Raw genomic sequence first — 25,919 nt, forward strand, 5'->3', positions numbered from 1 at the left:
GTGAAGTGATGAGATATGAGAGTTTGTTGATCACAGGTTGATGAAAGTGAATTGTATAGAGATGGATGCAGACAGGGTCAGAGGGTCGGAGAAGGAAGACGAGCGTACAGCCAATCGGGGTGGTTCCTGCCCGCAAAGTTGCAGCCAAGCTCGGCGATGGCGCTAAGACGAGGTGCACGTCATGCATCGTGCCATTCTTTGGCATGTGAATCGAGCCAGCTTGAGAGCTTTCCATAGCTTCCGTTCTTTCTTGACTCAATTCTGTCCATACACTGTCTGCATACACAAAACATCATGTCTACTAAAGCAGCTACCAAAAAGATTGTCGTCGCTGGCGGCAATGGCTTCCTTGGTACGCGACCACCAATCCAATCTATCCTCCTTCAAGCTAACACTTTCCACCAGGAAGCCGCATCTGCAAAGCAGCAGCCGCACGAGGCTGGCAAGTAACCTCCATCTCGCGCTCCGGCGAACCCACCTGGTCCTCCGTAACCTCCTCCCCCGTCGCACCCACCTGGTCCTCCGACGTCAACTGGGTCAGCGCCAACATCCTACAACCCTCCACCTATGCCCACCACCTCGAAAACGCCGATTCCGTCGTCCACAGCATGGGAATCCTGCTAGAAGCAGACTATAAAGGCGTCCTCACCGGCAAAGAACCAATCATTGCCGGCTTGCAAAAAGCTTTCAGCAGTACAAAACAAGGCACCCAAAACCCTTTGGAGAGAAGAGAGGGCAGTGATGTGGAGCCCCAACATGAAGGCGGTCAAATCACCTACGAGGTTATGAATAGGGATTCTGCGGTTCTGCTTGCTAAAGAGGCGAATGCTGCTGGTTGCAAATCCATGGCGTATATTTCTGCGGCGGGTGGTGCGCCTATCTTGCCTGCGAGATACATCAAGACGAAGCGTGAAGCTGAAGACTCGATTACGAGCAACTTCCCGAGCATGAGGAGTGTCTTTATTCGTCCTGGTTTCCTATATGATTCGTCACGGACTTTTACCGTTCCCATGGCTGGATTGACGTTTATGGGTGCTATGGCTAACTCGTTGGTTGGTGGACGTTTGACTTGGTTGATGGGTGCTGGTGGTGTTGAGCCTTTGAAGGCGGATCTGGTTGCTGAGGCTGTTGTTGAAGCTTTGGCTGATGAGCAGCTTAAGGGTCCTGTTGAGGTCAAGACAATCAAGGAGCTGGCTACTCGTGCCTGGAGAAGAGGCATGCTCTAAACTTCTTTCAAAATGTAAAATATCGACGCTCTTATATACCACTTTATGAACTTCATAACCTATATATGTGAGATGCTTTCTCGTCATTACGCATTACTCGTCAAGTTCCAATTTCTGTCATCAGACGATGGCAGTCGATCAGGACGTCCCATCAACCGACCTCCTCAGCTGATCACTCTTCCTCCTATCTTCAGATGCTGCAATGACCTGATCCGCCGCATTGCCAGCAGGATGCTCTTCATCATCATCTTGAAGCGAGATTCCAGACACACTCTCAGAAAGGCTCTTAGAACCACCAGATTCCTGCAGTGACAAACCATCCGACTCCTCAGGCCCTTGCAGTGGTTGCTTTGCCAGCTTTTCCGTATTAACCTTTTCCAGCTCAGGCCCCTTTAGCGGCTCCAGCATTTCCTTGTCGCCTTTCGAGTTTTCTTGGTGTCCGTTTTGCGGTTGCGGTGGCGGTGTTTGCTCCTTTGGCTGATCCTCAGTTGTGTTTCCATGCTGAGAAGTCTCGTCCTCAGTCTCACCTTTTTGCACTGCCGCAACACTCTGCTTCTTTGCCTTTTCCAGTTCTTCGCCGTACAGCAGGCGGAAAGTAGTTGCCACACACACTTTTCCAGTTTTACGGCTTTTGAGAACGAAGCGTGTCGTATGCGTTCGATCGTTGATGTATTTCAAAACTCCAAACGAGAAACCAGGAAGCTTGAGAGCGTAGTTCTTCCAATCTATGTAGCCGTTGTGGAAATCAAAGGCATAACAACGTCCCTTTTCAAACACAAAGTCTTTGCGATTCTTCTCGTCTAGGAAGTATTTGCGACGTTGTGATTCTGATGGTGGAATGTTGTGGGTTTTGCGGATTAAAGAGTCGTCGGAGAGACTTCCTTCTGCGAGGATTGCTGGGATTTCGCAGGTGTTTTTGGAGCCGATGCTGAAGGTTATTGCTGTAGAGCAGAGGACGGGTCCGTTGAGCCAGGGTTGGTCTGCATTAGGGTCGCATTTGAGACTTGAGTCTACAAAGCCTTTGACGATGTTGAAGGCAGTAGTGATAAAACGTCCAGGTATGCGATCACGGATTGGATTGATAAGTTCAATACCCCAGACCAAGTCATTTGCATCAATGTCTTCTTCAGGGATCCAAGAGACCGCTATACTGTAGGTATCATTCGCATGTGCCCGATCCTCAAAATACGAAGACGTAGCCGGAGAGTCCAAGGGAATACCCTGGTATTCCTTGATACGTACAGCAACCTTGGCATTTTTGTTTAGTTCCGTAGGTGCACCATTGATGATGACTTGTTTAGCCTTGGAGTCATCATACGAGGTTGCTGCAGACACTTGGATAAAGTATTTACTGGCGTTACCACCGCTGTCGACCTCTGACTGAGCACCGGTGATTTTTTCTTTGAAGTAGGAAGTCATGTTTATTCTGACAAGACTAGCAGGAAGGATCAGCACATTGTACTTATAAAGGGTCTAAGGTACACAAGGTTTCAGGGCGTAAGGTTGCTGTCGTGGCCTGTGGACAATGACGTGGTTGAGATCGCGTGGGGAAGCTCGCGAGTCGATGGGAAAACGTGCAGGTGGCGTCTCCTTGTCCTTGCTCAACTTTCTCACGAGCCTATTGGAGCACTGCGGTGACTGCGCTTACCAACTGCTCTTATGAGTAATAAGTCATATTAGGAAACACCACTTTGAGGACTATCATTGGAAGAAAAACTCAGGAGCCAGGATATCGGAAGGATTTCCAGGAGCCATACATACTTCTGGGAACCGGACGCTGGAGGATTCCACCGGAGCAACCCTTTCATTCTTCTTTTCTCTGTGATGCCCAAGAAGCACAGACAGACATACCAACCCAAACCAGGCTCGAACTATGTTCACCCCTCTCTCGGGGGCAGTCCTCGCACCAGCGAGAATGCTCAGGCAAAACCTGTGTTATCTGTCAACGAACGCCTCACCAACCTGAGACTCGCCCAAGCATCTCCAGCTTCTCTTGAAAGAAAGCGACAGCTTGCTGAGCTTTCAAACCAAAGGTCATTACCACCAAGTCTTGGTCAGGGTATTTTGGGCCAAACTGCTGTAGCTGCTCCAGCTCCGAGAAACAGTGCTTCTCAGAGATCGAGAGTGCGGTTGAGGACGCCCGGCCCTGCCCCTCCGCCTAGTTGGGTGTCGAGACTAACAAGTCATAGACAAGCACTGGAAAATCGTTACTACCTGGCAAAACGACAACCAAGGACTTTTGGCCAAAATGGTACTCCGATCAGGAATATGCCTCAAGGACTGGCTCGTTTCTTGAACATGGCAAATGATAACCCTGTTATCCCTGGCAGCTTACTGGACATGTCGCTCAAGGTGGCTGCGCGGAACTGGTCGGATATCGTGGAAGACTGCGGCGAGTGGCTCGATGTGATTCCAGCGCACCTACGTGTTGTCTTGCTCAGTTACTTGACCACTCTGGGACCTCCGGAGGGTATCGACATGGCTGGCCTTCATGCCCTCTTCCCGAATCCATCCGAAGCTTCTTCACTGGATCTATCAGGCTTGGTGGGTTGGGGCTTTACTATCAAAGAACTTAGGAAATGGCTCCACAAGTCAGCAGAAGATACCAAAGAAGCAGCGGAAAAATCACAACAACAGAAAAGCGACATTGCGGACTCATGGGACCAGGAAGATTCATCCTCAGACGACAGCGACTTCTTCATCCCCAAACCTTTCAACAACAATCTACAACACTTGACCAAACTCTCTCTGGCTCATCCTCCTTCATCTGCCTCTTGGACAGACCTCCTACTTCTGTCCAAGGACTTACACACCATAACCCACCTCAGCCTAGCCCACTGGCCACTCCCAACACGAACGCCAAACTCAACATCTCCCTACGCATCTCTCGACCGCGACTTTGAAGAATCAGCTCTAGTCCTACGTATGCTAGCCGAAAACACATACTGTCTGCGCTGGCTCGATCTCCAAGGCTGCCACTCCTGGCTCCCAGCTTTGACTCATCGTTCATACGCTCTCCCACTCCAACCCACCGACTCCGACGACAGCGACAACGACTGGTCCTCGCAAACCCAACGCCTCAAGGGCCCCGATTGGAACGGCGCCTGGCGCCACCTCACCTACCTAAACTTATCCCAAGAAGCTTCCTCTTGGTTCCCTCTCAACGCCACGTTTCTAAAATCCCCTTCTTTCCGTCAGAAAATGGCAAAATCGTATTTCAGGATTGGGGTCAAGCATCAACAAATCATAGACGATGTTAGGGATTACATCTCGATGCATCCAGAGAAGAGAGAGTTTGAAGTACAGCATTGTGGCGATTGTCATGCGGATGCTGATGTAGGTGAGTGTTGGCAAGAGTGTGGTGCTTGTAATCAGTATCAGGATATGTTTGTGGGCTTGATGGCTAGATGGTTGGAGAGAGAAACAGAGGCTAGAACGGTGGCTAGAGGGATTATTGCTGCGAGACAGGGTACAGGGTTAAGGTGTACTTTTGACCATGGGTGGCAGAGTAGAGAGAGCTATCCTGTTTTGAATTGGCCATAGAAGAGCTCGACGAGACATTCATGAGTCAACAAAAATCATCGCATGACACGATATGAATGACTTGTCTTTGTGTTACAGGTCGCAAAGACATAGAGATAGAATACCAAAAAAATGCAAAAACTCCATATCCAGATGTACTTTTTCTGTGCAAAGAGAATATCCCTCCTTTTATCATCCTGTCCGATGCTCGCATTCCCAACTCTATACTTTTGCATTTCATCTCCAACCAGCAAACGGCCCCGCTCCCTGTCTCTGCACACAATTCCACTCATACTACAAAGCCAAACACGTCAGTAAAGAGATTAAAGCTTGCTGTTGCTAGCACGTGGTCAAAACTTACAACTTTGCCGTCTTCATCACCAGTATATACAGCTTGTGACATGGGAAGCACACAAGTAATAGTCGGTACCTGGATGTTTGGCTCGCCGCGCGTGGGCTCGACATGCATCAATCGCTTGATGAGTTGGAGGTGCCATGCTCCATCGCGGAGGGTGACTAATGACCATACCTGTTGGTTGTTAGGTTTGGGTAGTTCTGTGATTAGGGATGGAGTAACTCACATTCACGATACCACGTTTGTGGCCGGTAAACAGCAATACACGCTCTACCCACTCGTTTGCAGCGCCTTCGTAGAAAGCACAGCAGGTGATTTCGTCATCTTCTGCATCGCAGACTTTTTGTTCGACGAGAAGGTGGCCGTTCAAGGTGAGGATTCGGACATATGCGCCACTGCATAAGGCGATGTGCCCGGTCAGATTGTTGACTTTGGCACACTGAATCGTGTGGCTGCCGTTATTAGCTTCCTGGAGGACACGCACGCAGTCGAAGCGATTGAGGTCCCAGAGGAATACTTGACCATCAACCGAAGCAGATACCAAAGTGCTGAAAGCGCGTGAAGCTGCAAGAACACTGACAGGCGTGCGATGGCCGAACAGATAAGTCCTTGACTGGATGTCTGCAGACTCGGAAGTGAAACCAATGGTCCACACGCCAATTGTGCTGTCTGCTCCGCCCGTTATCAAAGTCTTGGAGTCTGCAAAAAGAGCGGTGCTGATTTGTCCAATATGCAGGTTTTCATACAAGCCGAGCATTCTCCTGTTGTCGGCAGTGAAGAAGCGAAGACTGTTGTCAGCAAAGCCCCATTGCAGGTAGCTCTTGCAGGCTGGTGGCACATTTAGCTTGCAAGGGGGAGAGCATAACAAACGCTCTTGGGTAGGCGAGTATGTCAATGCCATGACTCTTTCATGGCTCTCAAGTAGGGGAAATGGTAGCTTGATCAATGATTCAGCGATGGTGTCGAGTCTCTCAACTCTGTGCTTCTCTTCCTCTCTCCTGGGGTGCACACGCTGGAAGACTTGGTGAGGAGTTTGTCCGAAGTTGTGAATGATGCCAATAGTTGCGAGCTTCTCGACTTCGTCTTGCATGGTATCCAAATCCTTTGCACCTTGGTACGAAAGATGGTGGAAGACGTTCGTGGCTTCGAGTGCTGCCTCGCCGCGTTGTTTGTATCCAAAGATAAGATCAATCCACTCTTGGAGGTGTTGGCTGACGTATGGGCTCTCAAGAGCTTCTCTATGCTTTGCAATGAATATGTGAGGGTCGCCTTTGGCCCAGGGTGGTAGAACGACATCATTGATGGTTTGACCACTGCCTTGCTTCTGACCAAAGTCGTAGCCATTGATGTTTTGCAAGAACTCGGGTAAGCAGAAGAATTCAGGTGTCAACTCACGAACATCAGTCATGTTCTCCTTGGAGGCAGACAACCACGCCTTCTCAATCGAGTCAAACAATCGGTCTGCATGATCAAAGGCACCACCTTGAAGCAATAAGTACGACTGTACGAAGGGCGGCAGCCGTATCAGGTAAGAGGAGACAATCATGGCCGAGGAGTAATGAGTGCCATAGTGGAAAGGTGGAGAGTGTTCATCACCCATTTCAGCAAAGGCTCGATAGCGTTCGCGGAACTCGGACTCGCGTGCAGGATGTTGACAGCCCATCGGCTTGGAGAGATCACGGAAACTTCGAGGGTCGGTCAGATCGAGTTCCTCGCTAGTATAGTCTGCGAGAATCCAGGGGAACACTGGATATTGAGTAAGATCGTTGAAAGTTCTGCCGGCCATGTTGTTGACAAGCATGAGATATTGGAAGTTCGATATCTCGCCGCGTGTCCATCGTCGTGTTGCCGCGTTGGACGATGTTGAGTTGAACACATTTGCAAATTTGTAGCCAAAGCTTTGAGGCGTCTCTTCTGGATTTCTCAATGAGTCGAGTCTCCAAGCATCCTCGGCAGGCAGGGACGATAGTGACCCGTACACGAGTGGTGACTTCCCTGCAAGATTTGCGTAAACATCATTGCGGGCCGCAGGCGTCATGAATGTCAAGAGGTAACTGCGACCGTCTGTGAAGAAGACTTCTAGCGCAACATCTCTGAACAGGAAGCGGCGCTTCGAGATGTGCAATAGCTCCTGCCAAGTCCAATGTCTTGCAGGTTCTCTTTCCGTGCGTTGTCTTCGTTTGGTCTTGATCTCTTTGCCCGAGATCAGCTGAACGTAAGGGTCGCGTTCTTCATCGGGAGCATGAGCAACGCTGACAATCTCGCCATCAGATCTTTGGAACATATCGTCCTGAAGATACAAGCATTTCTTGCCTATGATCAATAGGCCCTCGAAAGCCTCTAGACCGACCACACGAGAGACATTGCAAATGTTCTGTACACGATCGCCACGCTGCAAACTCTTCAAGACTTTACGGTTCTTATCTTCGAATCCCTCTTCGCCATCCTTGGGATCATCAACCATCTCAAATTCGCCATCAAGAAGCGCAGAGCCAGAGATAGAATCGTCCCTTGGCGAGGATGGAGTGTCTTCGAATTGAGGTACACTGAGATTAGCAGGAGTCCTTGGGGTCGGAGTAGGCTCTGCCGAGACGATGTTGTCTGACAAGCTTGGGCGAGACTGTGTGTCGATCCTTAGCCCCGTTTGAGACACGCGCTCAGAGGCCTTGCGCTTGGGCTGGAATGCCTCTTGATCACGTCGTGTGTCTGGCACTATCCGTATACGCATTCTATTGCGCGATTCGGTCTGATCGAGCTGCCATTTGAACGGACCTTTTTCAGGGAACAGACCTGAGGGCTGCTTCAACAGAGTCTCCAGCCTAGAAATAACAGTATGTATATGATTCAAATTTTCCTGTTGGTCCTGAAGTGCGCCTTGATACTTCAGTCGCTCTTGAGAATGGATATTCGATCGCCAGTGTCTAGTGGATACCTCGAATCGGTGCGCAACATTATCAAGATCAGTCTCGGTCGCTTTCCAATGTTTTAATTTCTCTTTGCGCTTAGCAAGGCGATTTTTGGCAGATTCTTCTGTCTTCTGGTTCTCGGAACCGACAAATTCGTCCCAGAATCTTGACATGGTTTCATGGAAGAACTCGTCCAGAGGCTTTCGGTTTTGGTCAATCCACTCCAGAAGCTCGTCATCATCATGTGCAGCAAGTTTGATCAAACCGGTAGAGATGTGTCGCTGATTTGGGTCGGAGTTCTGTATCAGTATGGTAGCTGCTTCAGTCGGCTTCTGTACAAGCAGCATCCTCCATAATGAGGCAGCAGCACGCCGTACTGGAGATGACGGAGAAGTCATCTTGATGTATAGGAGATAACAAATCAGCCTTATGAACGGAAGTTCTTGATTCTGAGGTGAGAACAAGATAGTTTGCCAGTATGTCATCTTCCTGAGGAAGTCCAAGGCGTCTGCATCGTCTTCGGATTCATCAAGTTCGGACAAGCGAAGAAGAGTAACACGAAGGAATACTGAGCGCAGTGTCGACACAGCCTGCGAGCATAGTCTTACTCCCTTTGTCGCTGATACAGCTGGCTGTTGCAAATACTCCAAGGCCTTGCCAGTGAAGTCAAGTAATGGTTGGGCTCCGTCAATAAACCAGCCCTCAAACACAGCCTCGGCCATATGTAAGCTGTACCGAGCAAGATTCGTCAAAGTTCTAGGCTCAACCATCAACTCTTGATTCAGCTGAAGATGATTCCATAGTTGGTGCATAGTGTGAAGCAGGACATATGATTCAAAATATGCTTGGTGTTCTTGGAAACCAGGCGGCACTTTGAGGAATAGACCGAAACCTGCAAAGTCTTTGCGTTGAGAGACCTGCTCAATGTATACCATGACTACCAGCTCAAGCAAAGACTCAACAACAGCGTTGCCTACGTTGAGCTTGACTGGTTTGCTTGTCGTGGGAGACATTATCGCGTTGAAGCGCATTGACACGGTAGACTGTTTAACCTCCGCCGCGGTAGGGTTGACGAAAACGAAAGATGAGGTTCTACGAGGTATCTGAAGTTGGTTCGGTCGTCCTTGAGTAGGCAAGGTTCTGCTAGAACCACTTCGGAGTACTGCCGGTCGCTCGCCCAGCGAATTGGAGTGTGGTCGCAGAACCACTTCGCGACCTTGGAAGTTCAGCGGACTCTCTGATGCTAGTTCAGCGGACGCACTAAGTCGATCGGCACTTGTGATCAGTGGAAACAGCACGAAAAGTAGTTCCTGTACGTAGTGGGAGTCCACGGCGAAGTCTCTGAACGACTTGCTTCGAGAATGCACGTCTGTAAGGAACTGAATAATTGTCTTCGGAATAGAGTTCAACTCGACTGCATCTTCGTTGTCCTTTTGATGTAATGAGTCTTTGACGACAGTCCTAAGTCCTGCTTCCAACATGCCCGCCATCGCTGGGAAGATTTCGGGATGCCGTATCTCGGATTCCCCTTGCTGCATGAATGTTTCCATGAGGTGGAAGATGGTGAGTTCGTCGGCATCCTCACGAGAAACGAAGGGACGCCCGAATAGTATGGCAAAGCACCCCATCCACACCCTTGGAGACGTCCAGTGGCTACGCAGTCTAGCTTGCAGCGTTGTGAAGCCATGATTCTTTTCAGTAAACTTAGACTTGAAGCTGGGTATCTCTACGATGGCTCTTGATATGATTGAAAGCGCAGAACCCACAACGCGAGAATCAGGCTCTGCTAGTAGATGGAGGATCCATCGCGTCGGAACTTGCTGATCAAAGCGTTTGATGTGCGTGTTGGTTTCGAAGCCACAGAGAACCTCTGAATACGTCTCCACAATGCTGATACCAAGATTTGACTGGCTCAATTTGTGCGTACTGGGCGATGTTGACGTAGGACTGGGTGTCTCAGGTGTGGCCAACCGCGGAGACGACAACTTGATCGATGTCGATCTGTTCCGAGGTGTCCTCAGTAGTGGGTTGGTTGACTGCAGGGCTCTGTCGTCATGTAGCGCGTACGTGATGAACGTAGCAATATCTCGGTGATTGAGATGTGCTGTTTTACACAGACTGAGGGCTCTCAAAGCATGCAAGACCTCGGGCAAAACTTCAGCGCTGATTGGATCAACTTTGAGAGCGTCGAGGAATCTACGAACGACCCTCATTTTATTGTAACGTTTCATGTTGAAAGTTTGGTTGTTGTTCTTCCAGACGAATCCTGCGATTTGCTGATAGTAAAGCTTCTGGGTCTCAGGACTTATCGTACGCCAGGTGTCGAAATCGACAAGGAGAACGCGGTAGGCCATTGGGTTGATCAGCAATGAGTTTTCGGGACTCTTGACGTTATAGCCAACAAACGCCAGTACGACTTTGAGAAGTCGCAACGCCAGCTCTTCCCTCTGTTGCATGGTCTTTGCGATTGGGACAGTTCTGTGACCACCAGGACCGCTGTTGTATATTCCAAGTTTTTCTCTCAGCAAAACTGCTAGAATGCCAAAGCCATTATCCTTTTCCATGACTTCACTAGTTCGCCAATTATCCAGTATGCTTTGGAAGAGAAGCTCCACCGAGATGACAAGGGAATCAGCTGTTGACGCGCTTTGGATAATCTTCATGTTAATTGGCAGGCAGCCACCAATCTGCCAACTACCGTCGTCGAGACCGTGAGTGAGCGTCAAGATAGGATTTCCAGTAATTACAGCTGCTCCATAAGACCTTGTCATGGCCTCATTTATTGAAGGTCGAGCTGCGTTGAGTAACATCGGGTTGCCGTTGCGCGTCAGAGACTGAAGATGTGCTGACGCCTTTTCATTCAACATGTGCCCGATGTTGAGACCGTTTGCCAGCAAACCATTCATATTCACGATCGATGAGGCGGACATGCTGATCAACAGTTTGCCTTCTGGGAGAAGCTCGCTGCCCTGAGATTGTGTAGCCTGAACGATTTCGGACTTGTCATCCTTATCCGCATGCAGCATTTCGTTGTAACGATTGAGTTCGGCGGAAGCGCGATATGTCAAGAAAGGCCCTATGCAGTCTTGGAAGTTTCCACAATACCGAGGGCCAAGCTTCTGGTAAACAGCGACTAGCTCGGGAGAAAGAGATGCATCAATCAGATAGGCGCTTGCAAGAGACCACTTCAAATTCAAGAGGCGATCGCCTGCTTGGGAAGCAAGATCTTGTGGAGTGCCGAAGAAAGCCTGGACTGGTCGTCGTGTGGTATTGTGGACTTGCGAAGGGACAGGAGCACGGAGTTCTGGGATGAGCGGAGGCGCTTCTGGGTATGGGCAATGTTGCTCTTCAATGCATCGCCCGTTAACATATAGTATAGCTGGACTTGAACCGCTTGTCCTTGACGGGCGATGCACTATGGTAATATGATACCATTCTCCAGCTCCAAATCTAAACCTTTTGAATCGCACACTTGGTTTCTTCGCGGTGACTGATGTCTGCAAAATCAGTTGATGCGTGTCCTTTTCGATATATACAAGAACAAAACAGGTCTGACTGGCATCAAAGGCTCCGAATATTGTGGTGTGGCAGTCTGAATCGAATTGATCAATCTTGATCCAACTTGAGAACGTGTATCCGGCAGTAGGTGGAAAGGGTCGTGGTAACGAGGCGAGCTCTATTGAGCAATGCCCGGAGTTGGACAAATCGAATTTGATAGCGGGAGGTTGTTTGGATTTCTGCAAAGCCTCTAGTAAGATTTCTCTTGCGGAATCATCTTCGCAGGCCAACTTGAACATTTGAGCTGTCTCCTCCAACCGACGTGTTCCAAGTGATAGCAACGACTTGCAGAGTTTTCGTAATAGTGCAGCCTCATGTACTTCCATGCCAGTTTCCGCCAAGCGAGGCAACAGGACTGATAGTGTGCCAGCATCGTGAATTGCGATCCTGTTGCTCTCCGATGTTTCAATGAGGCAATCAAGAACTGTCAGAACGACAATTGGCAGCACAGCTATATTTTCAGGAGCAGTCTCCATCCCATGCTCGCTTAACGAATAGAAGTCTGACATGATAGTCATAGCCTCCGAGTTCAGAATTCGCTCACTTCGGTCCAAGCAATCACGAACCAGACTCTGCAGCCTTTCGGAGGTCATCGCCTCTGAGACAGATTTTCGGCAGGTTTCTGTCTCTTGAGAAGCATCTCCATTGGCTGATCCGACAGGATTCTCGGCCCAGAGCTGTTTGAGAGTATTGTTATACGCACTGTCGCCAAGTGCCAATGCTAGAGCAGCACAAAAGAACCGTAAAAGACTATTGAAACGAGACTTTTCAGAGGCAGAACTCGCAATAATGGATGAAACGCTCTGCACAAGATGGCGTAGAGCTTGCCATCCTCCGTCAGAGACCCGCTTTGTGAAATAGCGAGAGTTTCCATGATGCTTTCGCAGTGCTTTGTTCAGGATATTAAGCACATCAATGGCGATCTGGGCAAAATCTTCTACATGTGATATGCTCGTTGAGGTTCCTTGTGCTTCGGCATATTGGATTGCTGCTTCTAGAACATGAAGAACCGCTTGGAAACCGCGTATTTGACGAAACTGGTCTTGAATGTCATTTTGGCCATTGTCGTCAAAGAAGATGCACAATCTAGTGAGATCATCATGAAAACTCCGCAGCGACTCCGAGGTGGTAATTGTGCAACTTGATAGTCGTTGGACGAGCGAAGCAAATGCACTTGTCCTCACTTGCAATGGTGGACTAGAGTTGCTGGTAGATGACCTGTACCGACGGGAAGTCGGAGATCGGTTGTCCATTTTGGCATCAACGGTGCTGGTCGATATATACAAACTGAACAGCTAACGATGTCATTGCTCCGGAAGCGACAGTGAGTGTGCAAAGGGCAGATGATCCGGAAGCCGAAGGCGTTCTCTCCGGGCTCAGTCAAACAAGCAGTCAAGTGACGACCCCGCAAAGTAGAATGCTTGCTCGATTGCGGCTTCGAGGATGGAGCGAGCATACACCAGCCAAGGAGGGACCAAAGGGGATAGGCCAAAGGGCTAAGCTGCAAAGGCCCTGGAGATAGCAGCAGTAGGGTTGCAAGGTGCGACGGCCGCAATGGAGGCGCACGTGAGCGTTTCGATGTTTCGCAGCACCGGGTGCCTTAAACAGTGAATCGAGAAGAGGGCACACGAGTTCCTCGAACGAGTAACTTAGGCGTTTGATCGCTAGCGCCGAAATAGCTCCACAAATCCAAGGCTGCGATAACGCCCACTCCGAGTCACCGATAGTGTCTGTGGTCCTTCCATGATGGTTTTGCGCTCTCAAGTTCTTTACTATGGATAAATCTACTAAATGCTACAACCCAAAACTATCTGCATATCTGCTGCAAGCTCTGAATAGATTCCTATATGGTGCAGAATGAGTTCAAGGTCGTGCGGAACAGATGTGTCTAGTGATCAAGCCGGAAACGTCATGCATGGAAAGCACGGACCCTGATAACGAGTGACCCCAGATTGGAGCTGCCCGCCCATCCAGGTGAAGGCCTTCATCAACTCGACTCATCCTCGACTCCATCCCTCCTTCATTCCACTCCCTCTTCCCCATCCTCTCTACTACATACACTTTCCAACCACATACATATCCAGCTCCTCCATCATGAAGGGCATCGCTGGTCTTACCCTCTTGCCGCTGCTGGCAGCTGCAAAGCCTGTCATCAAGGCAGACACCTTGAGCCATCAGAGCATCGACAACGACGCCGCTCCTCTCATCTCATCTGTCGATGCTGAGACCATCCCCGACTCTTACCTGATCGCTTTCAAGGATCACGTCGACCACCACGATGCCGCCGCTCACCACACCTGGGTGCAGGACATCCACGAGCAGACCTTGAACACCAAGCTCGAGCTCCGCAAGAGATCGCAGGAGCCTTTCCTCGAGACTGTCTTCGACGGTCTCAAGCACACATACAACATGGCTGGCCTCAAGGGCTACTCAGGTCACTTTGACGAGTCTGTCATCGAGGCCATCCGCAAGCACCCCGATGTAAGTACACACGATCTCACGATCTCTCCACTATCATGCCTTCAACCTTCCACAAATCATCCTGGAAACACCTCCGAAGCTTGTTTTCAGCTGTTTTGCCCAGTCGTGTGGCAATTCGAAACTGCTGCCTAAACACCCTTCGAAGCCCTTGTCCTATTAGAGCTTTGCTGACACGATCGATCAAGGTTGCCTTCGTCGAGAAGGACCAGATTATGCACACTCTCGCCAAGTCCGAAGACCCTGCAGTCGAGAAGGGCGCTCCCTGGGGTCTCGCTCGTATCTCTCATCGCGACAGCTTGACTTTCGGCACATTCAACAAGTACCTCTACTCATCCGACGGTGGTGAGGGTGTTGATGTCTACGTTATCGACACTGGCACCAACGTTGACCACGTCGACTTTGAGGGCCGTGCCTCCTGGGGCAAGACCATCCCTCAGGGCGATGAGGACAAGGACGGCAACGGCCACGGCACTCACTGCTCTGGTACCGTCGCTGGCAAGAAGTACGGTGTCGCCAAGAAGGCTCACGTCAAGGCCGTCAAGGTTCTCCGTTCCAACGGCTCAGGTTCCATGTCTGATGTCGTCAAGGGTGTCGAGTACGCCGCTGAGTCTCACCTTGAGCAGGTTGAGAAGGCCAAGAAGGGCAAGAGAAAGGGCTTCAAGGGCAGCACTGCCAACATGAGTCTTGGTGGTGGCAAGTCTGCTCTCCTCGACCAGGCCGTCAACGCTGCCGTCGACGCTGGCATCCACTTCGCTGTTGCTGCTGGTAACGACAACGCCGACTCGTGCAGATACTCCCCTGCCGCTGCTGAGAAGGCCGTCACCGTCGGTGCTTCCACTCTTGCTGACGAGCGTGCCTACTTCTCCAACTACGGCAAGTGCAACGACATCTTCGCTCCTGGTCTTAACATTCTTTCCACCTGGATTGGCAGCGAGACTGCTACCAACGTCATCTCTGGTACCTCGATGGCCTCTCCTCACGTTGCTGGTCTCCTCGCCTACCTCCTCTCCCTCCAGCCCTCCAAGAACTCCGCCTACGCCGTCGCTGATATCACCCCCAAGAAGCTCAAGGCTGACCTCCTTTCCATCGCCACTGTTGGTGCTCTTGAGGATGTTCCCTCAGACACTGCCAACGTAAGTAACTCTGTACTCCTGTTGTTCTGTTCACTACTAATGCAAACCAGATCCTTGCCTGGAACGGTGGTGGTTCTGCCAACTACACTGAGGTCATTGCTGGCGGCAGCTACAAGGCCAAGAACATCCAGCGCCAGCGCGCTAAGACCATCGAGGAGCTCAAGTCTGTCACCAAGACCGACTCTGCCTACGATGCCTACAAGAAGGTCCAGGAGATGGACGCTTCCACCATCCGCGAGGACATGAGAGAGATGTTCGAGACTACCCGCAAGGAGATCGCACACCTCACCGCCAAGCTCGAGTCGGAGATCGAGGAGTTCCTCGCCACTCAGGAGTAGAGTCTCTATGCATGATTGAACGAGCGTGTATGGCGTCCACGACGGAGCCACATTGCATTGGAGTAGGCTTTGACATATCGACCTGATGTCTTGCATACTCTTATTTCTTTTGTCACGGTTTACGGAGGATAATCAGATGCATATTTCTTATTTCATTATGTACACATATAATATGGATTGACCCCATGAGAGAATGGACGGTTCTTCCTGACAACATCAACTCGAGTCTTCCCTGCTACTGTGAAATTGCTACAGTGATGGCGCGAGGCGTCACACGCGTCACGTAATTCAGCCACCTTCCATTTCGAGTCAGCTCGGCATGCCTCGGTTCAGGATCTCGTGATGCATGGCCTATGCTTTGAGTCATTTTCGGCCGTCTCGGCGGAAAGGTGCCCGTCCATGAATGTCACCATCGCATCTTGGCGATACGTGAGCTTGACGTCCTTCGATATTCATCAACTCGCTCTTGTGAGTAACTGGATTCAAGAGTTTGTTCTCACGGCCAGTAGGACTCGTAAGTTGCCAGTCAGATCTTCTTCGCCCTGGATTGTGAGAGCGACGCCTAATCTCATTGCGATCATGAAGTCCTTCATATTTTCCAGAGTATGGATACTTATCACATATCCAAGAGGGAAGTTTTGACAAGATGAGATCTTATTGTGCTCAGGTAATGGCCGTATCTGTCCGAAATAACTTGTGAAATGGTTTGTATGCAGTATGGTTTCTCTATTCGAATGGGAAAGAGCATCCCATAGTCCTCCTGCCTCTGCAATATGCAGACATTCAACAAAGACAGGTAGGTTCTGCCTTCTCGATGCTCGATCAAATCACCCAAATGCATCTCATACCAAAGCATTGGTATCGCCGCATACGTCTTCCTAGCTTTCTTGTACCCATCAACAACTCGCAACGAACATCCCCGAAGGAAGCTCCAATGCTGTCCCGCGCCAACAGTGATGCTGCCCTGCGCCTACGCCGGGCCAAGTCATCATCTTCGAGCAGCCACAGGCCCTTCGAGCCATCAATATCCACCGATCCAAAGTATGCAGAGGTTGCCGCTGTAGAAGCCTACACGCGTGCGTGCCGCCATTCGCAAGGAGATCGACCTCAAAGACGTCGCTCTCGTCGCTCTGAAGGTAGTCATTTTGATGAAAATCGACGCAAGTCCACTCAGAAGTCTGACCGCCCCGAACGCCCTGCACTGCTGCCAGGACCTGCGACCGCTCCCGCAACCATACCTGCGCGCGCTCCAACTCGACAATCCCTCTTGCCAGATACTCCCTACCGCTTTGCTCTTGAAGCCTCCAATGACCCTACAGTTACCATGACAGATGTGTCAGAGTCACGACTCAGCACTGCCTCTAGACGACAAACTCGCGACCTGCAGACCGACGACGAGATCAAGACGGCTGCCTGGGATGCCTACCTTCAGGGTTTCCACAAAAAGGAGATTCGCGAGAGAAAGTCCTTCGCTGCTCCATTGAGGAAACGCTTCTCCAAGTCACCGGCTCCTGCCCCGTTTATCCAGTATGACTCGTCGGTGCCGCCCTACAACTTTGTCGAAGAATCCGAAGCCATCTTCTCTACTGCTCCGCCCGTGGAGATCAAGTCTGACAAAACTCCTGGCAAGCTCAAGAAACAACGGACCGTCTCGGAGTCCCTGAAGGGCAGATTCAGAAGGCTGTTATCAAGACCGAAGCGAGTGCAGTCACAGTTTCCTGCTCAACACGTAGAAGCAAGAAATCTCCATTTCGATGTCTATAAGACAAACGACGACAGTTTCTCGACGACTGGTCCGGATAATGGAATATCCCTACCTAGATCACCTTTCTCATCTCTTGGTTGCTCTTCGGGTACACAATCACGAATGACAAGTTGGTCCAACTCGACAGTCTCACGCCATGGCAAACGCCTACCCTCGATCGAGGAGACTTCGGCTTCTCAAGCGCTTAGTCCTACCGCAGAGGAAGCACCTACTGGCTCGTTTCTCGGTCGAGCATTACGTTTCCCACTTCGTCGTCCCAGCCAGACCAGCCTTCGAGCCAAGTCGGAAGATAGCAAGCGCTTGTATGATGCACTACAGAACCGCATCAACAACCCCGAGGTGCCGTCTGTAGTAGTCGAGGAGGTCCCCTCACAGCCATCTGCTGTCGTCTTCAACAACTCCCCACCAGTATCACCGGCCGAGACTATCCGAATGGTCACCCCAGAACCTACCATCCCCGAGTCTCCTACGCGTCCAGCCCCGGACCCACCACATCAAGTGACTCGAAAGTCGTCCTGGTGGAGCATGGCACCAAGCATACGTTCCAAAAAACGCCGTCAGGCAGAAGCAGCCCCACCATCAAATGAGCAAATCGCTGCTCGTGTGGAGAGATCAGAAAACCGGTGGCAGGCCGCGTTGGAGGACGGCTCACCGGTTGTTTCACGAGCTCTCAATTATTGCATGAAGGGCGATAATCCATATGAATTGCGACCGTTGGAGGATGTCAACTCCAGCTTACCTGTCGCTGTCCGTCACGCATCCCACGACGCTGCTGCAACAACGTTTAGCAACGGTGCTGATCTTCATGAGATTCGACAACATGTCATTTCGCCCAGTATATACTCGAGATCCGTCTCTCCCGATGCTGTTGGCACATTCATAACAATCACTGGGCACGAGGTCAAGCGTTATCCTCTCGACTCACCCCCGCGTCCTGTGAATGGATTTTCCACCTACGCACCACAACCGAGTAATGAGTGGAGAGCCTGGTTTAGCAAAGAGATCGAAGACTTCAGCATGACGCCTGCACCTGTTGGAGATACTGTTCTGGCCGGACCTGACTATTCCCCAAACAACAGCCACCCTCACGATTCCAAAGAAAGCCTACAGCAGCACCCGCCAGTGTTGCAACCGTCAAAGAGTCGACCTGAACTACGTTCTCGATCCTCCAGCATCATGAATGAGCGATACCCTCTAATCGACACTGGTAGGCCATCGAGCAGAGCATCAGGTCGCCGTACCAATCCTTCTAGCACGTCTTCTGGTAACAGGTCTGCCTCAGGCTCGGGAGCATCTGTTGCTGAAAGGGCTTCCAGTAAAGCAAGTCAGCGAGGTGATACGGATCAGTCTACATTGTCTTCATCGATTGTCCGAGAAAGGCAATCAACAAGCGCACTCATACGCAAGAAGTCAAGTCTTGCAATGCGCGCTGCACGTCACGGCCATGGTCCTTCGACGGACGAAATCGACTCCGCAGGCAGAGAAGATTTCGTCAAGGCTCCAAAGTCGGCCTTAGACCTTCGCGTCATGTATCGCAACAACCGCAACCTAGAGGCTTCGAGTCTCAATATCCGTCGCAGAGTTGTAGCTCCGAATACATTCGACGATACATTGCGTCGAATCTCAGAAGGACCCTATGCAAGTGACAGCAAAGAGAACATTGCACCAACCAGACCTACTGGCATGATTGATGGCATAACAATCCCTCCGTTCTATACACCAACAAAGGACTCGTCAAAGAGCAAAGGTTCCTCGCCTGGACAGCGGATGGTGGACGAATTCTTGAACTCGAGGAAAGCACATGTAGTTGCAAACTCTCCTCCAGCCTTTATATGATTAGCACATTGATTGTGCATTCTTCATTTGTATTTATATTGCGGTATGGTCGGTGCTTCCGGAGTTGTCTTATTAACATCACAGAATGATCAAGATGATATTTCCACTTTCACGCACTTTTACTTTCGTTCTTTGGTCTGCATCTTAGTGTCAGAATGACCTTTGCAAAATACACACAACAGAGCAACATGCTTTCTCATGTGAACGGGGTGAGCCTCAACAATCACAGATGTAACATAAGTAACAAAAGCAAGCCTTGAGACGCCTACCACACCTTCTACATCAGCTTCTAAAAGTCTATAGCAGGCTCGAGCACAAAAGTAAACTCCCTCTCTCTACACTCCACTTGATCTTCTTTCTTGACACCAGGACCACAAGCCGCAGTGCCAACACCAGCATTATCAGCATCCAACCTCCACAACGGACTTTCCCTCTCCACCAAATCACAAGGATGTCTGGCTTCCTCCAACACCTTTGCATCATGCAAACAACACGCCCACTGGAAAAACTCTTTTTCCTTGGGACGAGGGATATACGTAGCTTTAATTCCCAAGCCTTGTTCATTCAACACCTTGACCCAGCGAGTCTCTATACGATTGCCATTTTCTTGGGGCACTTCGTAGGGGGTCTGGAGCTTGCGAATTGTAGAGTTCCAGATTCCTAGTTGTTGGGAAGTTGCTTTGTCGCTGTAGGATTCGCCGGGGCCTTTGCCGTACCAGGTTGCTTGTTTGAAGGAGGAGTCGAGTTGGAGGTTTAGACCTACTCTGGGGAGGGTGGTTGGAGCGTTTCCTTGTGGTGTTAGATGGATGGTGATGGAGAGTTGGCCTGCGGAAGAGATCTCGTAGGTTACTTTTGCGGTGAAGCCCCAGGCTAGTACTGGTGGGCTGTAGTAGTATACAGCGGTGAGGCGAGCTTTATCGGGACCATTGTCTTCAAGCGAGAAGCTGCGCAGTTGGGGTGTCATGGAGTCGAGACCGTAGCGTTTCCACTCTTTGCTCATGCCCACGGCGTCGTTGTCGGTTGGTGCACGCCAGAAGCCTAGAGCTAGCAGAGGATCATCTGGTGTGTCGCGCTTCTTGAGTACAGATCTGCCGCCGTACACCCACTCAACCAGTGTTCCTCTGGCTCGAGAAAAGTTGAAGTGGAAGTCACAGCCGATGAATCGGTAGTGCAGTTGTGTTTCGTGAGGGGTGATGGCGCTCGACATGATGGGTCGCTCGATACCGTAGGTGTAATCGTCATCTTTTGCAGAGAGTCGGGTCTGGTACCATGTAATGCTGTGGCCGGCTTCTGCCCATGGAGTCGCAACTCCGAGACGGAAGTCGATGGTCAACCACACCTCTGTGCCATTGGGTCGATGTACATTGAAGATCTCCTCAGGTAGATCGATCTTGGCCTCGGTGCCAGGATCAATGTGAGGAAGTTGAATCGGACCAGATAGAACACGGTCAGGTCTGTGAAATGTCAGTTCAAGATTACTCATATCTTAGCACCGAGGATAATCCTACCGTATACCAAGAACCTCGACCTTGTAATCAGCAATGAACTGGCCCAAGGTTATGAATTCATACTCGTTCTTGATTACCAACTTCTTGCCTTCAATCCAAGCTCGAACAGGAGCGATGACCTTCTTCAGCTCAGTCAGACCTGGGGTTGGTGTATGGTCACTGAACAGAAGACCGTCCATGACGAAAGTGTCATCGTTTGGCACATCGCCAAAATCTCCGCCATATGCGTAGAATTGCTTGTCGCCTTCGGTCTTGAGAAGACCATGATTCGCCCACTCCCAGATATAGCCACCTTGGAGTCTGCGATACTTGCGGAAGGCGGCTTGATAGTCCTCTAGGAGACCCGGGCCATTTCCCATGGCATGTCCATATTCGCAGAGTACAATGGGCTTTTTGAAGTCATCGCCTTCTTCAGTCGCGTGACCGATCAATTTCTCGATTGATGGGTACATGTAGGAGAACATGTCGGCAGATGCTGCATTGACATCTCCTTCGTAGTGAACCGGACGTTCTGGATCGCGAGACTTGGCCCATTCATACATAGCGACATGGTTTCTGCCATAGAAAGCTTCATTACCAAGAGACCACATGATGATAGACGGATGGTTTTTGTCTCTTTCTACCATCTGCACCATGCGGTCGAGGTAAGCAGTCTTCCAGTCTTCGTTGTCACTAGTAAACTTGGCTGCCTTATCGAAAGTGTACTTCTTGCGCTCCTCGTATCCCATGTCTGGAGGTAAGTTGAGGGGTCGTTCGACAGCATCAAAGAATCCATGGCATTCGAGATCAGCTTCATCCATGACCCAAAGGCCAAGCTCATCACACAGCTCGTACAACTTTGGGTTTGCGGGATAATGAGAAGTACGTAGAGCATTGATGTTGTGCTGCTTCATGATCATCAAGTCTCTTCTCATGTAAGCCAGCGGTACAGCTCGACCGAATATGGGATGGTGATCATGACGATTGACACCTCTCAGGAAAATCGGTTTGCCGTTGACACTGATGTTGCCTTTGATGATCTCGACACATCTAAATCCGACCTTTTGCTTGACTGTCTGAACAGGAGTGTCAGAGTCCGAGTCTAGCAGATTGATTTCCAACGAGTAAAGTTGTGGTGCCTCCGCAGTCCATTTGACAGGATTCGATACAGCAAACACATGTGGGCTGTGAGGAGATTCAGCAGAGAGCTGTATCTTCTCGTTGATGACAGAAGAGCCGTTTGGGCTCCGCAGGGTCAGCATTGCCTCAGCTGCTTCGTGGATCGTGAGGTCCAGCTCAACATGCAATTTTGCGTCTCGGTATTCTCCATCGAGCTCTGTCTTGATGAAAACATCTTCGATCCGGGTCTTGCTTGGGAAGCATATTAGGTGCACATCGCGAAAGATGCCCGAGAGCCACCATTGGTCTTGATCTTCGATGTAACTACCGTCGCAAAATTGGAACACGTTGACAATGAGACGATTGACATCTTCTCCGCGGTTCACATAATTGGTAATGTCAAATTCGGCAGGATTTCGTGAGCCTTGAGAATAACCGACCTTCTGGCCGTTGAGGTAGACATGGTAAGCACTATCGACTCCGTCGAATCGAAGACGAATTTGAGAATCCTCAGACCAGGAAGAGGGAACAAAGAAGTTGCGACGGTATGTTCCCGTGGGGTTCTCAGTAGGCACATAGGGTGGGCACACAGGGAAAGGGTAGACCGTGTTAGTGTAGTGTGGTTTGCCGTAGCCCTAAGAAAGTCAGTATGCTGCAACTTATTGATACAAGATTCAGTTGAGCTTACCTGCAATTGCCAATGCCCTGGAACAGTGATTGAAGACCATTTTATGTCTGCAGTTTGACCTTCGCCATCAACCGTAAGAGCATCTACAAGACTGCTCAGGCCATCAGAGTACAAGCTAGGATGGGGTGCATGCTTGGGTGTTGGGCTGTAGACAAAGCCCCATGTGCCATTCAAGAGGAGAGACTTCTCTGGAATCCAGTATGAACGAGCAGGCAGACGATTGCGATGAACGATCTTGGGGTTGCAGATGTCGAGATCAGAAGACTGGCCAGAATGATGGTCCGAAGCTGTCAAGCTTCCAGGCAAAGACATATTCGGCGGTTGTGTCAAGCCGTCTGAGTTGCTAGTTATTCGGTCTCAAAACACTTTATCAATCGTTGTCGTGAGCTCGACGACCTGTGGTCGTCATCTGACTTTGGCGTTTCCAAGCCATCCGTCAGCCTGCGATCGCCCAACCCCTCTCGGTAGATTGAGCCCCATTCGGCTCGACACCCAAGGATCCTACTACAACCTTGGTGATGATAGGCGAGCACATAGTCTAAAAGTCTTGTCGCCAATAGAAGGATTGACTCTGTACAGACAAGCTACCCAAGAAAGTCAGGTTGAATTCCTTAAGGGAGCAGCCAAGGCGAGGGGAAGGAAGGCGCAATGCAGGTAAGACAACCCCCGACGCTGCTTCCTGACACTCAGACAACGAGTGTTAACTCTTTGATCAGAAAGTGTGCGATGTCAACTTGACAGAAGCTTTTCCACGAGAAATGGATTGTCTTCTTCTCCAAGCCATCTCACTGCTGGTGGGGGTGTCATTACCCATCTGAGTTCACTCCGACACCTCATCAGCCATTCGGAAAAAAGCCATGGTTAATTGAAGGTACATCTGCGGGGTACAAGATATCAAACGACCAAACGGAAATTCGGTCTATCAGCTCACGAGCTCTTGAACTCTTCAATCAATCCCAGACTAACATCCTCGCCGGCGGGGGCACATGCTACCGTCTCGTATCGTATCAATATTGCGATAAACCATACCCCAAACTTGCCCCAGGTTTGCAGATCATACCCATCTCCAGGTCTTCTCCCCAGATGTTCCTTTAGGAAGGATTATGCAACGATCAGCTGGTCTTAGACAATTACCAGATGAAGCTCCTCAGATGAAGGCATATGGTAGTATACTGAGTCACTTTGTACTCGCCATGGTAACATATTTAAAGTGAGTGGGCGCCTGTATGGCAGTCAGCTTGTTATCCATCTTTCTCTCTCAATCATTGTTCCCTTTCCTCTAACTTCATTGGCCATGGACATCAAGAAGGACGGTGTCACACATGTAGATGATGCGGACAATGACTTTCAGCAAGCCAAGGTAGCTGTTCAGCTGTCAGAAGAGGCTGTTCACATTAAACAGAGTCCTTGGTCATCGAACATGCTAAAGCTATATGGCTGCTTGACTATCGCTTACCTCTGCGGCTGCTTGAACGGATATGATGGCAGCTTGATGGGAGGATTGAACGCCATGGATACTTACCTTGACTACTTTCACATGTAAACATGCCTCTACAAGACACAATGGAACAACGTTCATGCTGACTTGAACAGGAAATCTGCCGGTAGTAGCACTGGCATAACATTTGCCATGTAAGCTCTGATTGCAGACCATCAAATCACCTTGCCTTTGCTGACGACCCTAATAGATACAACATTGGGTCAATCCCTGCTGTCTTCCTTACCGGACCTTGCAACGATAGGTGGGGCAGAAGGGCTGGCATGTTTACAGGCGCAGCCATCGTTATCGTTGGCACCTGTATCCAAACCCCTGCTGTAAACAGAGGGATATTCCTCGCCGGCAGGTTCATTCTTGGGTTCGGTGTATCGTTCGCGTGCGTCAGTGCTCCGTGTTACGTTGCTGAGGTTTGTTGTTCTGCTCAAAACGTCAATTGAAGTCACACAGCTAAATCACTCTTAGATGGCTCATCCTGCGTGGCGCGGCACATTAACTGGACTCTACAACTGCACATGGTGTAAGCTTCAGGTCAAATTCAACTTTGTTTCCACGCCCTGCTAACTTGTCTCCCTAGATATTGGATCAATCATCGCTTCGTGGGTCATTTAGGCCTGCGCTGAACGAGTCAAATCAGATGTTAGCTGGCGTATTCCTATCTGGTGTCAGCTGGTCTCTTCAGTCATCGTTGCTGTCGGTGTTTGGTTCTTGCCAGAGAGTCCAAGGTCAGCTTAATATATTTGATCCTCATTACACCCACTAAAGTGTTTGCAGATGGCTTTGTGCTCAAGATCGAATGGAAGAAGCTACTAAGGTCCTAGGCCGTTACCACGGCGATGGTGATGAATCGCACCCAATCGTCCTTCTACAGCTCAAGGAGATGCAAAACCAAATTCGACAAGATGCATCCGACAAGAAAGGATGGGACTACTCTGAGCTGGTCAACACTCACTCAGCTCGCCGAAGACTCATTTGTGTCTTAGGAATGGCATGCTTCGGCCAGTTGAGTGGCAACAGCGTTACGTCCTACTACCTTCCTGTCATGCTCGAAAATGCTGGTATCACTTCTCAGGGCACCAAACTCATGTTGAACGGCATCTACCCCGTCATTTGCTTCTTTGCAGCAATCCTTGGAGCTCGTATGACCGATGTCGTCGGTCGCAGGCCACTGTTGCTATACTCGATTCTTTTTTGTTCGGGATGTTTTGCCATTATTTGCGGCACGAGCAAGCTTGCACAACATGATATCGACAACAAGTCAGCAGCAAACACAACCATCGCCTTCATTTACCTTTTCGGTATCGTCTTCTCCTTCGGCTGGACGTAAGTGATCGAGGTTTTCCTGTACTCTAGCTCTTACCATATGCTAACGTCGTCCGTCAGACCTCTTCAAAGCATGTATATCGCCGAGACACTGGCTACCTCTACAAGAGCCAAGGGAACTGCTGTCGGCAACCTTGCTTCGAACATCAGCTCTGCCGTCATCCAGTACGGCTCAGGTCCGGCATTTGCAAACATCGGGGCTTACTTCTACCTGGTGTTTGTGTTCTGGGACCTGATTGAATTCGGTGTCATCTATCTTTATTGGCCAGAGACCAAGGAGCGTACTCTTGAAGAACTCTCTGAGGTTTTCGAGGCCAAGAATCCAGTTAAGAAGAGTTTGGAGAAGAGAGATGCTGCTACTGTGCTCAATACGCTCGATGTGGATGCAGCTATGGTCGAGAAGTTAGAGCACTGATTTTCTCGTGTATCGGTCCGTAGTGTGTTGACGATAGTATGGTGCGGCAAGGATAGTTTTTGTATGTAATGATTGCTCACCAATTACAAGAAGATTGGTATCTCAAAGGTGCAATATTGGAGTCTTGCTTTCTAGTTGTCGGTCACTTCTTTCTCTGATGGTGACCTTTCTGACAGTTCATTGTTCATTGTTCAAAACGACTCACAAGACTCCTGCTTCCTCATGTTCTACCGTTCTTTCCTTGTGATGTTTTCAGCGAAACGTCCCCAGAT

General features: G+C 50.0%; 8 protein-coding genes across 8 annotated transcripts; 5 read left to right on the forward strand and 3 right to left on the reverse strand.

The window, feature by feature from the left end:
• Positions 1 to 156: 156 nt before the first annotated feature.
• Positions 157 to 1,226, forward strand: M437DRAFT_72624 (NAD(P)-binding protein; the record flags this gene model as incomplete). The annotated part of the gene is made up of 3 exons (XM_041025888.1): positions 157 to 172; positions 311 to 352; positions 406 to 1,226. 3 exons carry the CDS (start codon positions 157 to 159, stop codon positions 1,224 to 1,226), a joined length of 879 nt encoding a protein of 292 aa, XP_040882784.1.
• Positions 1,227 to 1,608: 382 nt separating this feature from the next.
• On the reverse strand, positions 1,609 to 2,645 carry M437DRAFT_41370 (uncharacterized protein; the record flags this gene model as incomplete). Its single annotated transcript, XM_041020372.1, has 2 exons — positions 1,609 to 1,709; positions 1,775 to 2,645. 2 exons carry the CDS (start codon positions 2,643 to 2,645, stop codon positions 1,609 to 1,611), a joined length of 972 nt encoding a protein of 323 aa, XP_040882785.1.
• Positions 2,646 to 3,050: 405 nt separating this feature from the next.
• On the forward strand, positions 3,051 to 4,769 carry M437DRAFT_72626 (uncharacterized protein; the record flags this gene model as incomplete). Its single annotated transcript, XM_041025889.1, has 1 exon — positions 3,051 to 4,769. The coding sequence occupies one exon, from the start codon at positions 3,051 to 3,053 to the stop codon at positions 4,767 to 4,769; it is 1,719 nt and encodes a 572-aa protein (XP_040882786.1).
• A 216-nt stretch (positions 4,770 to 4,985) lies between these two features.
• On the reverse strand, positions 4,986 to 12,076 carry M437DRAFT_81614 (beach-domain-containing protein; the record flags this gene model as incomplete). The annotated part of the gene is made up of 3 exons (XM_041027592.1): positions 4,986 to 5,042; positions 5,110 to 5,277; positions 5,330 to 12,076. 3 exons carry the CDS (start codon positions 12,074 to 12,076, stop codon positions 4,986 to 4,988), a joined length of 6,972 nt encoding a protein of 2,323 aa, XP_040882787.1.
• Positions 12,077 to 13,661: 1,585 nt separating this feature from the next.
• Positions 13,662 to 15,366, forward strand: M437DRAFT_9238 (vacuolar serine protease; the record flags this gene model as incomplete). The annotated part of the gene is made up of 3 exons (XM_041029076.1): positions 13,662 to 14,048; positions 14,234 to 15,181; positions 15,232 to 15,366. Coding segments are annotated over 3 exons (1,470 nt in total), but the record flags the coding sequence as incomplete, so codon positions are not given.
• Positions 15,367 to 15,861: 495 nt separating this feature from the next.
• On the forward strand, positions 15,862 to 19,120 carry M437DRAFT_63313 (uncharacterized protein; the record flags this gene model as incomplete). The annotated part of the gene is made up of 2 exons (XM_041024229.1): positions 15,862 to 16,033; positions 16,236 to 19,120. 2 exons carry the CDS (start codon positions 15,862 to 15,864, stop codon positions 19,118 to 19,120), a joined length of 3,057 nt encoding a protein of 1,018 aa, XP_040882789.1.
• Positions 19,121 to 19,409: 289 nt separating this feature from the next.
• On the reverse strand, positions 19,410 to 22,726 carry M437DRAFT_63314 (beta-galactosidase; the record flags this gene model as incomplete). The annotated part of the gene is made up of 3 exons (XM_041024230.1): positions 19,410 to 20,574; positions 20,629 to 22,361; positions 22,415 to 22,726. The coding sequence occupies 3 exons, from the start codon at positions 22,724 to 22,726 to the stop codon at positions 19,410 to 19,412; spliced, it is 3,210 nt and encodes a 1,069-aa protein (XP_040882790.1).
• Positions 22,727 to 23,708: 982 nt separating this feature from the next.
• M437DRAFT_63315 (MFS sugar transporter-like protein) lies at positions 23,709 to 25,647 on the forward strand (the record flags this gene model as incomplete). Its single annotated transcript, XM_041024231.1, has 8 exons — positions 23,709 to 23,953; positions 24,008 to 24,046; positions 24,103 to 24,319; positions 24,375 to 24,429; positions 24,487 to 24,508; positions 24,554 to 24,634; positions 24,684 to 25,232; positions 25,293 to 25,647. 8 exons carry the CDS (start codon positions 23,709 to 23,711, stop codon positions 25,645 to 25,647), a joined length of 1,563 nt encoding a protein of 520 aa, XP_040882791.1.
• Between the last annotated feature and the right edge of the window lie 272 nt (positions 25,648 to 25,919).

This window comes from Aureobasidium melanogenum (genome assembly GCF_000721775.1).
Source record: "Aureobasidium melanogenum CBS 110374 unplaced genomic scaffold scaffold_3, whole genome shotgun sequence".
Lineage (NCBI taxonomy): Eukaryota > Fungi > Ascomycota > Dothideomycetes > Dothideales > Saccotheciaceae > Aureobasidium > Aureobasidium melanogenum.